The sequence below is a fragment of the Onychomys torridus genome, chromosome 1, assembly GCF_903995425.1.
Source record: "Onychomys torridus chromosome 1, mOncTor1.1, whole genome shotgun sequence".
Lineage (NCBI taxonomy): Eukaryota > Metazoa > Chordata > Mammalia > Rodentia > Cricetidae > Onychomys > Onychomys torridus.
Window position 1 is genome coordinate 84537990 of NC_050443.1, and position 14364 is coordinate 84552353.

At 41.0% G+C, this 14364-nt stretch overlaps 1 protein-coding gene across 1 annotated transcript; it reads right to left on the bottom strand.

Moving 5' to 3' along the window:
• Window positions 1-5768: 5768 nt before the first annotated feature.
• On the bottom strand, window positions 5769-13988 carry LOC118579457 (interferon-induced very large GTPase 1-like). Its single transcript, XM_036180749.1, has 2 exons — window positions 13972-13988; window positions 5769-13150 (listed from the first exon to the last, which is right to left on the bottom strand). Exon 2 carries the CDS (start codon window positions 13144-13146, stop codon window positions 5857-5859), a length of 7290 nt encoding a protein of 2429 aa, XP_036036642.1. The 5' UTR covers window positions 13147-13150; window positions 13972-13988; the 3' UTR covers window positions 5769-5856.
• Window positions 13989-14364: the final 376 nt, after the last annotated feature.

A 14364-nucleotide genomic window follows, 5' to 3' on the forward strand; every position in this document is an offset into this window, starting at 1 on the left:
TGTTGTCTTTTCCATGAAGAAAATGGTCCAATGTAGTCAGCCTGCCACCAGGTTGTTGGCTGTTCATCCATAGAAATGGTGCAATAACTAGGGCTCCTTGTTTGTCTCTGGTGTTAACAGATCTAGCACTCAGCAGCAGTTTCAGCCAGGTGAGTCTTGGTGAGTGGTAATCCATGTTATTGAGCCCATGCATAACCCCCTTCTCTTCTGTCATGGCTAGTTTGTTCATGGGCCCATTGGGAATGACAGGAACGGCTGGTGAAAGAGGCTGACTGTTCCCAGAATGGGTTGTCACATCTACTTCTTTATTAAACTCCTCAGTTGCATCCACTTTTGATGAGCATTGACCTGGAACATAAGTATCTTTACATCCTTTGCCCATTTGGATAGATTTTTCCACATACTTCCCAGATGTCTTTCTCACCAATTTTTCAATCATGCTCTTTTCAAGTCCCTGACCATTCAACAAACCCATTAGTTACAGCCTATAAACCAGTGAACAATTGTAAATCTGGCCATTTCTCTTTCCAAACAAAATGTACTACTATGTGTACTGCTTGAGGTTCTGCCCTCTGTGAAGATTTCCTTTCTCTGGTGTTTTCAGATTGTCCGAGAAAAGTATTATAATGCTGCAGATGTCCCTTTCTAGGTGGTTTCCTTAGCTAAGGTTTCTATTGCTGAGATGAAACACCATGACCAAAAAAGCAAGTTGGTGAGGAAAGGGTTTATTGGATTTACACTTTAGCATTACTATTCATCACTGAAGGAAGTCAGAACAGGAACTCAAACATGGCAGGATACCAGAGGCAAGAGTTAACATAGAGGCTTTGGAGGTCAGCTGATTATTGACTTGCTTCCTATGGTTTGCTCAGCCCACCTTCTTATAGAACTGGCACCCCTGGGATGGTACCACCTACCATGGACTGGGCCCTCTACCATTGATCACTAAATGATAAAATGCTTTACAGCTAGATCTCAAGGAGGCATTTTCTCATTGGAGGCTCCTTCCCCTGATGGCTCTAGCTTGTGGCAAGTTGACACAAAACCACCCAGTAGAGCGGTGTGTGCATAGTTTACAGAACTATTAGTAAATGGGGCCTTAATCTTCCTTCCTCTCTCAACTTATCATAGGGAACACCACATGAGGCTCTAGGTATATGCTTGGCAGCAGGTGGTATTGTAATAAAAGTAGAAACCAAAGGCATCAGGGCAACTTCTTTATGCAATTTGTTTCTGCATATAGAACATGCTAGGGTCAATATACATATATACCACCTTCATTTGATAATGGGTTGCTGCTGTGTATATCCTACTTTATGATTTTGTGGGTCAGACAATGCATAGCTCATGATGGACAGGTCAGGTCACATAGTAACTTGGTGGACCATTGTCAAATGTTCAGTTTCTACTAAGGCCCAACAGCAGGCCAAGAGTTAGTTGTCTTTCAAAGGAAGAAGAGTTGTCTGCCTTGCTCCAAAATCCCAATGGTCTCTTCTGTGATTCACTTATAGAGGCCTGCAACAGGCTCCAAACAGCATCCCTGTCTGTCACTGACACCTTAAGTACCAACAGTTTTGCTGGATAATATGGTAAAAGTAGAAAAGCAGCCTTCAGAGTGGCCTGGACCTGTGGTACAACATTATCCTGTCCCAGGTTCCCCACAAAGCTAGCAGCTCTCTGAGTCAGTTGGTATATGGGCCAGAATGATACACCCAAGTGAGGAATGTGCTGTCTCCAGAATCCAAATAGGCTCACTAAAGACAACTAACTCTTGGCCTGCTTGTGCTTCTTTCTTTGTGGTGGGAGAGGTCAGGTACAATAACTTATCCTTCACCTAGAAGGACTGTCTCTACATATCCTACACCACTGGACTCCTAAGAATTTCACTGAGGTAGAAGGTCCTTAAGTTTTGGTTGGATTTGTTTTCCCATCCTCTGATACATATGTGTGTTACCAATGAGTTCAATGTGGTTGCTACCTCTTGCTCACTTGGTCCAATCAGCATAATGTAATCAATATAGTGGAAGAGATAGATGATCAAGATCCCTTCTAACTAAGTTATGACACAGGACTGTATTGGTGAAATTATTTAGGCCACTCCACGTAGTTAAAAGGGAGGTTTATTTTGTGGGGTAACTTACAATGAAGGGGTAGGTTGCAGGGTCTGGCAAAGGTATAGTGCAGTCCGGCGGTGTTCTCTGGAGAACTCTGCTTGGTCTCCCTCCAGCGTCCAGGGTCCCGGAACCAAGCGCCCGACCTCCTCTCGATCCTCCATTTTCTGTTTCCTTCTCCGCCCTACCTTGTGGGCGTGACCATTACTGAAGCCTCAATGGGGGTTGGAACTTCCCAGCCAATGCTGGGATGGCTATCCACTACATCTCCCCCTTTTGTCTAAATAAGAAAGTTCTAACCTAATACAAGACTATATACAAAGAGATGGTTATCAAATATTGTCCAGGAGTAATGAGGGATAATGACTTAGATAAGTTGGAATTACAATAAGTGCAAACAATATCAAGCAAAAAACATATAGTAAAATCCAGGGACGTCTAGAGCGTGGGTAGGTGGCATGTTACAAAGATCATTCCAAAAGGTGTCCTATCCTAATGGTTATTCTCCACTACAGGACTGGATAGATAATATATTCTTGAGACAAAACTGTAAGGGTATACTGCTGGCCTTGCCTATTGAAACCAAATTGCTTCTGGTGGTCCTTATGGGCAAGTACAAAGAAAAAGGTATTTGCTAGATCAATAGCTGTATAACATATACCAGGAGATGTTAATTTGATCAAGTAAGGACACCACTACATCCAGAAAAACAGCTGCAATTGGAGATTCTACCTGATTCAGTGTATGATAGTCAACTGTCATTCTCCATGATCCATATTTCTTCTGTGCTGGCCAGATAGGAAAGCCAGAACATGTAAGAGCCCTATAGGCCCTTGGGAATTCTGACGTTGCATTTGGCCATACAAATAAGACAGAAATGGGGATGCAAGCCCCTACTCCCAGAACATAAAGTGGCTAGCAGAGAGCCTGAGCAGTGGTAGTGGTGTCAGGGACTGGATCTGGGGGGAGGAGACAGGCAGAGACAAAGGGGATCTTTCTGGGAGGGGATCACTCTGAAAAGGCTCTTGCTTCAAGTACTCTCATCAATTTTTCACTGACCCAGTGAGGTTTGGTGGGGGGTTGACCCCAAAGGGCTCACTTCTGGCCTCAAGTGCCTGTGCATGCAGGCAAGTGGGTATGACCTGATCTGGGGACAGTGCTAGGTGGGGAGTTTGATTAGGAAGGTACACCTGTCAAACAGTAGTGCAGGTGTGCTATTATGATCTCATGTTCCAATTCCTTTGAAACAACTTAAGGAGTTAAAAATGCCACTTCTTTTGGCCCCAAACACCATTTTTCTGCAAGCTTCGTTAGCCTTACCTCCCAGGAACTGGAAATGGATGAATAGAGCTTGCCTATCAAGAGGCAGTTAAATGCTAATGCTGTTTGCCAAGCTGCTTTGAGACCCTTTAGAAACCAAGAGAAAGTGGTTGTTATACTGGGAAGTTGCATTGGGTGTGGAAAAAGCTTAAGAGCAAATAAAGAACTTGGGTTGTGTTTGAGATGCAAGGGGGAAACATTGGACTAATAAAAGTCTATCAATATCAAGGCATTGCTGAAAGAGTTCATGGCATTCTTGAGATGCAGTTTAAAAAGAAAAATCAAGAAGAGGGAATTGTACCCTCAGTCATCAAATGAAGCTTGATGGCTGACTGAGTTCTTGGTGCAGTGTGTGGAACAGAGGAGTGCCAGCTCTGATGACACCATAGTTGCTGACAGAACCAATGTTCCCCATATTAATGTACCATCCTGCAGTCTGGTGAAAAAGGAGATTAACAGGCCCACCAGACTGCTGAGAAGAAGTTTGGGACAAAGGTTTTCTTGCTATTTAGTGAAAGCTGAAATGAAACAGAGACCAGAGCCACACCACTTCTGTTTACTAGCAGCAAATTAGTGTGTGTCCCCTTTAAGAGGGAGTTCCTGAGTCCTACTAGCTGATCAAAGAGGCAGCTCAGTTACTATGGTGACCATCCTTGCCTGGAAGCAAGGTTCTCTGGAAAGACTGTCATAAAGTGCTGCTGTAGCAGGGAGTGAAGCAACATTTGTTCGAATTGTGGCATTCAGGGGAGCTGCAATGAGTTTGAGTAAAGGGACAGCCCACCCAGCTGGCAACTGTCTGTGGCTGGGCTCACTTTCACTGGTTTCAGAATGGCTGGGAAGGCCTGGTAGGAAAGGTGGCTCTGGGGGAGTGGCATCACCCCAAGTGTTACAGCCCTTTACAGCAGCACACACTGAATCCTGGGGTTGAGGGAGTTGGTTACAAAGACTCTAGCCACTGCTGTACTAGGCTTTGATTTCAAACTGTTAGTGGAACTTTAAGGATGTTATGAAAACTGACTGTGAACTGCAAACCTCAGAAATGAAACAGTTTTGAGTTCACCAAGAATTTTAGCTGTGGTGATTGATTCATGTACTCTCTGTCTTGTTGGAAGAAAATGTAAATAGTTCTATTAAGAGATCTCATTTAGATGTTTGCTAAAGTTTGCGACATAGTCCTATAGCGAGTTTGCCTTTGAATGTAAGTTTATGAGGTGTAAATACATGTAGTAAATATTCATGCTAGTTGTAAATATGTATAGTAAAATTCATACTAGAATTATGTTGTTATTAATGAACCATGGTTTGGTGAAGCTAAGGGAGTCTTTAAGTTTCATACAGTTGTGTCTGGAGCTTAGTGATTTACTTGATGCATTTGTATCAAGAGTTTATTGATTTAAAAAAGAGCTTGGCATAGCTAAGGCTGTCATAGATATCTTGGATTCATTCACAAAAGAAAATTCCATCTTTATCATCCCCTACTACTTTACTGAGGGTGGGGTGTGGCATCCTAGGGATCACTGTAGTTGTTCCAACTATTTGCAAGCTCTTAGTAGAGACCTGAGTTGGAGATAAGTGAAGGTCTGTACTCCCACCTGCCAGAGGCTGGTAGTCAGGGATGGGCAGCGTTCTTCTTCTTAGCAGCCAACCTTAGACAGTATAGGCTTGACAGAAGGTGTACCTCCATGACAGGTAAGGCTTGTCTAGCTGAAGAAGACAACCTAAGACAGACACAGTGTATCTGAGGGGTCTGAGGGTCTGAGAGGCCCTTTATTATTATACTAAGACGGGGGAGCTGCAGTTTCCTAGTGAGATCTGAGCTTGTGTTATCCAGTAGTGCTGAATTCATGGCTTTGTCCTGACCAAATCTGGTTTATTTTTTTCCAGAAAAGAGGCTACTTAAATTGCTCTACTGTGGGATCTTCAATAATCAATGAAGTTTGATATATGTAAAGTCAGCAAGGTTTTTTCATAACTAGAGTGGGTAAAAACATCCATTTAAACTAATTTAAGGCAAATTTTAGCATTTCCCCAGGTGTATATGTTAGTTGAATTTCCCATTCAGTTGTTCTAAAGGAATATATGGCAGCCAGAAATGCTAGCATCTTCTTCTAATAAGACAACTTTTCCTGAATTACTAAATATTTAAACACATATTAGAAATAATAAAATATAAAATAGGCTTTTGAATGAATTTTGATTTTATTATACATTCATATATTTAGGACATTATGTTTAAGCACAAGAAATCAAGAGAGAAAAAGTCTTTTTAGAAGTAAATCTTCAAATATTGAAATATTAACTAATTTGTTTTTATTTATTTCATTTATAAGGTAGAATCTTGAAGGTGATACTAAAATTGATATTAGGCTTCCTAGGTTAATGTGAAATTTGTGAGGCAGTATTAGTATTCTATTTGTGGCAATTGTTATTTTCTCAAGTCATCAAGTACTTCTTGCTTTTTGATTTTGGTCCATGAATCTGGAATAGCTCCTTTATTTGTAAATTTTTTCCCATATTTCCCTTCGAGCTTTAATCTGAAGTGACAGACAAACCATTTCCAATATGGCTGGGTAGATGAATCTGGGGTGATGCTCCAAGTGGCACACTCACCTCCTGCTTCTCGATATTTCTTGTATGGGATTTTCTTGCCATCATCTAAAACAAGAAAACAATTACTTGCTACTAAATTAGTACAAAGGTCAATGCAAAAGTCATTTGTTCGGTACCATTTAACTCCATTGACAGCCTGAGGACGGTGGAATGGCACACTGTGGTCTCCTTCATGTTGGGAAATGGTGTTGGTACAAATTGCTTTACAAAAAGGACACTGTTTCCAACATCCACTGAGATGTTCAGAGAGAAGTTTCTCAATGTCAGGAACCATTTCATCTACAGGCTTACTTAAGCAGTCCTCTTCTACTTTCCTTATTGCAGGATCCAAAGCTGCACTCATGGCTTCTTTCAGAAACTCCGTGTCCTTTATCTCCAGGTGCTCGATACTTATCAGGTCTCTTCTTGGAAAGATCAGGTTGCTTCCTAAGTGATCACAGAACAAATCCAACCAGCCAGATGTAGTGCTTCCTTTATCCTTAGCTACTTCTGTGGTCTTATGAATGGCAGTGAGGATGGCATGCTTGATGTCACCTAAACTTATTTTTAAAAATGTTTTTACTTTTTCACCTTCTTTTTCTGAACAGTATCTTCTAATGTGGTCACTAATGTAATTCCTGAAAAAGGATTCTGGCTGATGAAGGTATTCCAAATACTTATCAAAGTTTTCTTCTTCTGCCAGAGAAATGAGAACATGTTTCTCCAGGTTAGCCCTGTTTCCATTAAATGCAGGGCAGGTGGCTCTCATGTCCCCAGCTACTTTAGGACACATTTTGCCCCATATAGTGGCAGAGATAGCAGGAGTAAGCTTTAGCCACAGGAAGTCAACAAAGGATGTGATGGAGGTGGCACCTTGGCAGGAGATCTTAAAACTCATGAAGAAATCATTTTTCTTGCTCTCCAGATAGTTCACAGGATCATTTGCTCTCTTGAATGCTTTGTGCATTTCCTTGAAACTCTTAGATGCTCTTTGGAATAAGCACAAGGATAAGTCAATGTTGTAGTCTCTGGTAAATGTGTAATCTTCCACGGGAGATACAGATTTCAGTTCATTTTCTATTATCCTAAGGATTTTATGAAAATCATTCTGACTGTAATCACGCTTTTGCTTCCAAATGTTTTTAATTGTTTCATTAAATCTTAAATCAATGTTATTAGTAATTTTATTAATGGATTCTTTATGACAGGCTTCTAAACTCCGTGAAAATGCAAGAAATTTTTTTTTCATTTGGACATGCTTGTCATAATTGATGACAAACATTTCTCCATTCTGTTTTTTAAGTCTTTCTGCAATATTTTTTTCCTTTTTGAAATACCATAGAAAAATGCTTTCAGCATCCCCATCAGTGTCAGGCTCTGTGACATGAGGTACAGTAGAAGACACATTGTAGATCCAACTTGTCCAAACTTGATTAAATTTCTCACGCAACTCTTCATCACTTAATTCTTTGCCCTTCACACTTAAAGCCAATGTTCGACTTTTCTCTAACAATTCATTTTCATATTGTGACTTTTTGTTATCTAGTGTTTCTTGGCTTTTTTTAAGACTGATAAGTTCATTGCCTTTTGTTCTGGTGTCTGAAATAAGAGCATCTTTAAGGATAAGTAGCTTATGTTCAAAATTTGCTTTCCATTGAACCAATGTTTCACTATCTGGGTCTTCTTCAAAATATTTGTCAAATTCTTGCTTGATGGTTTCATATTTCTTGTTAACTGGACTCTCCAGTGCATTAGTTGTGAGTGTCAAGATTTTCCCATTTTGAATCTGATTGTTCAGCTGATTCTGAAGGTCCAGCACATAACTCCTCAGCTCCCAGGTCCAGTGATTATACATGGTTTCCAGTTTACTCATGGCTATGACCTCTTGTGTGTTTCTGAAACTGAAAATGAAGTTCTCACTGACAAGGGCTTTCCACAAATCTTGAACTCTGAATTTTACATCTGAGATCTTCATGATCCTTCCCCTGGATTCCTGCTGGGCAATCCTAAGAATCCCAGTCTTCAGTTCCTGGACATTGTGGCTATAGCGAGGATTGGGAGGGGCCATTGGGGGATTGCCATCCCAGAGGTGAGCAAAATAGTAGACATGATTATTGACATCAAATTTAATTACATCACTGAAGCGGGTTATGTTGGAGCACTCTTCCTGTTCAGCAGCTAATGCTGTCATTTCATCCAGTCTCTGCTCCAGTCTCCTTCGTCCTTCCATAGTTTGAGATTTTGCTGTAATTTCTCCCACATTCTGGTGGACAAAGATGCAACTGGGGGAGATTTTCACTTGTTTCATTCTCAGAAAGGCCTGGACGACTATTTGAAGGATGTCCTGCATCTCTGATGGATTCTCTCCAAAAATATTGATCAGAGTCAAGTTTGCAAGGCCTGTGACAAATGTTGCCAACTCATTGTCCCAATTGTGGGATTTGTTGTTGAGTTCTGGAGCCCGAAGTCCTTCTGTGTCTACAACAAGCACAAAATCAAAGCTGAGTTCTTCTCTGAATTTCTCATCCACCTCCAGGAGCTGCATGTAAGCCCCCTTGGTACACCTGCCTGCACTGACTGTGAACTCTAAACCAAAGAGTGCATTCAGTAGAGTGGATTTCCCTGAGCTTTGCAGGCCAAGGACAGAGAGAACAAACAGCCTTTTGTCTCCAATTTTCTCTGAGATCTTGTCAAAAACAGCTGCCACCCACTTTAGAGGAACATATGAAGCATCCCCATCCATCAACTCAATGGGAACACCAGCTATCATCAGGTCTGCAGCAATTTGGGGGAGGCAGAGAAAAAGGCTATTTCTAGAGCAGGAAATTTCTTCCAGAGCTTCATAGATCTGGGCAACTTCACGGAGAAGGTGCTCAATTCCAAAAGTGCAGTCAAGTATCTCAGTAGAGATGGCTTCTATCTGTTTCTGGCAGTGTGTCATGGAGCTGCTGCTCTGGGCCTTTTGCTTTTCTGCCTGTACCAGTAACCACAAAGATTGTTGCTTTACTTGTAAAGTCTCCAAGTGTTCCATGGTTAAATTTTCCAGAACCACACTTAACCAGTATAAGAAGTAGAGTTTGAAGTCAGTTTCTGAGTCTTCTTGGAGAATTTTTAGGACAGATTGCATTAAATCATTGAGAGGGAAGGCCTTTTCAAACTGCTGCCATCGTATTTTTTGCTTTTCTGTCTCAATTTCACTCTTGTGTTGTTCAATGCTCCGATGCCCCTTTTCTTGTAGGTGATAGAGTTCTTTGTCCTTCTTACACCAACGGTGCCACAGTTGTCCCTGAAGGGGCAGCAAGTTTTCTTTTATCTTAGATAACTTGTATTGCTCCAGCAGTTCCCTATTTGTCTGTGCTTTTTGTTTGGCTTCCTTCAATTCTTTTTTGTCTTCATCAATCATGAATCCTTGCTTTCGAGCGATCTCTGAACAGTCTTCTATGCTCAGAGCAGTGCCAGAGATTTCTAGTAAATGTTGGATGGTAGTTATGAGTTCTTCTGTTAATTCTGCCTCATTTCTATTCCTAATGCCAATTCTCACCCTTCTGCCAGAATTATTAGTTGTAAATTTTTCTTTGTCATCAATCAAACAGATCAGAGGTTTTGATGACTGCCACAGGTGTCTGACAAGATTTTTGTTTTCTTTATTGTCATCAGAAGCTGACATGAGGATCACCATGAGAGAAGAGACATCCTGCAGGAAGCTGAGTTGTTGTTTATGCTCCTTAGCATCTCCATGAAGATTGATGAAGGCCACACACTTGTCAAATATGTCCTCCCCTTGGCCCCCAGGACAGAACCAGCAGATCTCCACCACTCCCTCCATCAGGAGACAGTGTTTGCTGGTTCCTCTGCAGTGTCTGTGAAAAAACACATCATGTTTATGTCTACTGAGGAGAGAGTTCATGAGCTGAGATTTGGAAGCAGAAAGACCATTTCCAACTCTAATGAAGGACACAATGGGAGTAGAGACACGACACATCTGCTGTTTCTTGTGACTGTAGCTCTTGTCCTGTGGTGATTGACTTGCCTCTTGCCAACTTCTCCTAATTTGTCTGAGAGACCAGAGAGAAAATTCAATCTGAGAAGTGTTGGGGTTTGGCACCACAAGGGGGATTGCAAATTGACAAATAGAAAGTTTGGACAAAATATATTGCCTGGCAAGATCATCTGCACAGTGAAAAATGGCCATCTGGATGTCCATTGGGTGAATGTGGGGCTGGGACTCAGTGACCAAAGAAGTAGTGTCTCCATCCCTGTCATTAAACAACTCTTCATATGGATCAATAACATCATTTTCCTGGTTGGAGAGACCTCCAGAGTCTTGAGTTTCTATATTGCCAGTCTCTTTGAAGATCAAATGTCTGAACCCACAATCTAGCATCAGTAATTTTTGTAGAAAATAAAAGGGAAGTTCCTGTTCAGATGTTGGCTGTGTATTGTATACAGAAGTCTTATAGATCAGGTGGAAGTCAGCTCTGCTCATCCTTTTTGGGTAGTGTTGTTTAAGACCCAGACGCTGGAGTAAGTCTAGAAAAGGTCCTTTTTCTATCTCCTCTTTTTCATTGTTGTCATCATTGTGTTGTTCATAAGTTTCTTTCTTTTTACTCAGGAGACTTTGCAACTGTTTTTTCACCTCATCCATCTGCAAAGAAGAGCTGGTGTCTTCATAGTTCCCATCAATGAGTAATCTCAATTTTTTCTCTATATTTTCCCAATCATGACCTGTTCCAAATTTTGTGAGGACATGTGCAACTTTAGTAGACAATAAGTGCTCCATGTGCTGTCTTGTCAATGTCAAGCGCTGTGCTTTTTCTTTTGGAGAAATGGCTGAAACCCCAACTGTGGTTGTCAGAATTTTGAGTACCAGGAATGCCTGTGCCCTGTCAGTGCAGATACTTTTGAGCTCCTGATATCTGTGTTGGACACTTTGTATTTCATCCAGGAGGAAATTTAACTCAGCACATCCCAGGAGAGGCTGGAAGACATTGCTTTCCAGCTGATAGCCTGCACCAGCTGCAATGGAGAGCAGCAGCAGCTGCATATCTGGCTGCTCTGTTTCTCTGAGATAGTTCAAGAAGGCATCAAGAACTGTGGTGACGTCACGTGTAGCCTTTCTTTGAGCCTCTTCCACTGTTTCTGCTGACTCAGATTTGATGTGTACTTCTGTGAGAGTTTTTTGTATTTCTTTTAAATTTTTAAAGAATTCAGACAATTCAGTGATTTTGACTTGCTGCTCTTCTGAATCTTCCTGGTAGATCCACTGCATGATTGAACTTGCCTGAGGAAAGTTTTTCACTTTGTAAACATGAGGTTCTAGAAGGCTGCGGAACTGAGATTTAATAAACTGAGTTTTTTTAGTGGAAGAGTTTTTGCAAAAGTTGACAGTGCTTAAGAGAAAATTCTGTAGACCCCAATTTGTGAGGCATGTATTAATCCAAACATCATAACCTTTTGTTTTGTGAGCCAGTGCTTGCATGAAACCTATCAGGTTCTTAAGCTGTTCTTCAGGGTCAGAGACCTTCCAAGATTTCACATCATTCAGGAAATGTCCTGCTTCATTTATGGAGCCCAGCAACTCCTCTCCAGCCTGGATAAGGGTAGTAACACCTGTCAGAGCAGAGTAGTTGTCTGCCAGGCAATTAGCCACCAGAAAGGGGTCCTTAAAATTGCTTCTGTGATTAGATACGATGATGTCCCAAATGGGCACCAACTGAAATTCTCGGTCAATAACAGACCAGGTTTTGTTGCTGGCAAGAAGGCCAGTTGTCCACTGAACAATTCCATTTGCTTCTGGTGGTCCACCTATCTGGGCCACAGATAATTGGACTTTGATTTGGAGCTGTTGATTCCTTGAATTTCTGTAGGATCTTTCTGAATGTGAGTCTGATATTGTCATACCTCCACCAACTTTCATCCCAAATCCACTGTAGCTGCCACTTATGTAACTCTCCAAGGCCTCTGCTGTCTGCTGCTTCACACAATCTAGCTGGTCACTCTCAAAACCCTCTGAAACAGCTTTCCAGCGGTATATTCCTCCAAGGTGCAGAGGGCCTTGATTAGCATGAGAGCCAAATCTGTTAAAGAAGTTTTCAGTCCTGTCCCTCACTGCAAGGAATCTGTCCGGTCCATCGGTGTGTTCCAGCTGTTCTTCAATGATTTTCAATTCCTTAAGTGCAGCCTTGGAGAGCTGGAGCTGATCATTGCAAAAGTGGATGGAGGCTAGTGGGTTGTAGCTGAACATTGATGAGCAGAAATAAGAGTGCTTAGAATGTGATTGGTGAGCATCTTCAGATTTTGAATGCTTGACTTTATCCATTCCACCTTCTAAATGAAATCCCCAGCCTCCACCCTTGGCTGACAGTGTTAACCTGAAACCAAACTTCTCAACAGTTTCAGTGAATAGGGATTCTTCTTGAGAAGACGTGAATTCTTTTGTTTCCATACATTTTCCTTGCTCAGATCCAAAGAGAAAGAATTCCTCAGGCACCCTGAGTAGTTCTTCTCTCCTTACTACTAGGTCCTTTTGGTGGCAGGTCTTATAAATTCCCTGCAGGGCCAGCCCACCAGATATGAATCTTAGCAGGTCTCTATCTGAGAAGTTTTGTGTATTTGCCAGTGTCTGTTCCATGTGACTGAGATGTCTCTCCATTGTTTCAGTGACATCTTTCAGAGGCACTTCAGGCCTTGGCCACCAATCTTCAGGGATCTCCATTGCTTTTCTTAGCTCTGCTTCTTTCCTCCTCACTGCTTCTTCCTGTCTGTTCTTCCCTTCTGACTGCAAGGCCCTTAGTTCCTGCAGTGCCTGTCCTGCCTGCCTCTGTCTGCTCTTTATCATCTCCCCTGGAGTCTCCTGGAACTCTGCAACATTTTTTGGCTGTGAGAGGTCAAGCAGCTTCTCCAGAGCCTTTTTCTCCCATGTGTGTTGTGTCTGAGACTTCAGCTTCTGGAGATCTTTTTCTTCTAAGTATTGTAAAGCCTGGGCACAGGTCACACCCAGGTCTTCCTGAAGCTTAGGCAGCCAGTAGTCAACAGACAACCCCACTTCTGTCAGTATCTCCTGGAGATCTTGCCTCTTTCTGCTTTTGGACTGAGATTCATCAAGGATACACTTTGCTGTTTCCATGGCTCTGTGAAGAACAGATACATATTTAGTCTGTGTTTTGACTATAAGAATTCTTATCCACATGATCTAATGTGTAAGTGTTTTGTGGAGGCTAGTCTTCAGAGTTTTTCATGCTTTAATCTAATTGTCTAATTTACATTTATTTAATCAAATTGAGGGCTAAAATCAATAAAATAGAAACAAAGAGAACAATAACCCCCCCCAGTCAATAAAACAGAGCTGCTCTTTGAGAAAACCAACAAGAAAGACAAATGCTTATCCAAATTAACTAACAAAAAGAGAGAATATTCAGATGAACAAAATCAGAAATGAAAATGGGGACATAACAACAGACACCTATGAAATCCAAATAATCTTTAAGTTGTACTTTAAAAACCTGTGCTCCACAAAATCAGAAAATCTAAAAGAAGTGGATAACTATCTCTATTGATACCCCTTACTAATGTTAAATAAAGATGTGATTAACAATTTAAATAGATCTATAATCCCGAAGGAAATAGATGCAGTCATTAAAATATCTCAAGCAATAAAAGCCCAGGGCCAGATGGTTTTAGTGCAGAATTCTACTAGACCTTCAAAGAAGAGGTAATACAGACACTACTCAAATTATTTCATAAAATATAAAAAGAAGAAAGATGACTAAATTCATTTTATGAGGCCACAGTCATCCTGATACCCAAACCACACACTGCACAGATTTCAACAGAGAAAGAAAATTGTAGAACAATTTACCTTATGAACATAGATGCAAAAATACTCAATAAAATACTAACAAGCATAATTCAAGACTACGTCAAAGATCATACATATCAAGTATGTACATACCAGAGATGAAGGGATGGTTCAACATATGGAAATTAGTCAATGTAATCCACCATCTAAACAAACTGAAAGAAAAAAACACATGATCATCTCATTAGGTGCTTAAAAAGCCTTTGACAAAATCCAACACCCCTTCATGGTAAAAGTCTTGGAGAGATCAGGAATACAAGGGACATAACTGAACATAAGAAAAGCAATTTACAGCAAACTGATAGCCAATGTCAAATTAAATGTAGAGAAACTCAAGCAACTTTACAAAAATCAGGATAAAATGAAGCTGTCCACTCTCTCTGTGTCTATTCCATGATATACTTGAAGTTTAAACTAGAGCAATAAGAGAACCGAAGGAGATCAAGGTTATATGAATTGGAGAAAAAAGAAGTCAAAGTATGACTA

Excerpts from the sequence above, each read along its gene's own strand:
- LOC118579457 (XM_036180749.1), bottom strand. The coding sequence starts at position 13,146 with ATGGAAACAGCAAAGTGTATCCTTGATGAATCTCAGTCCAAAAGCAGA.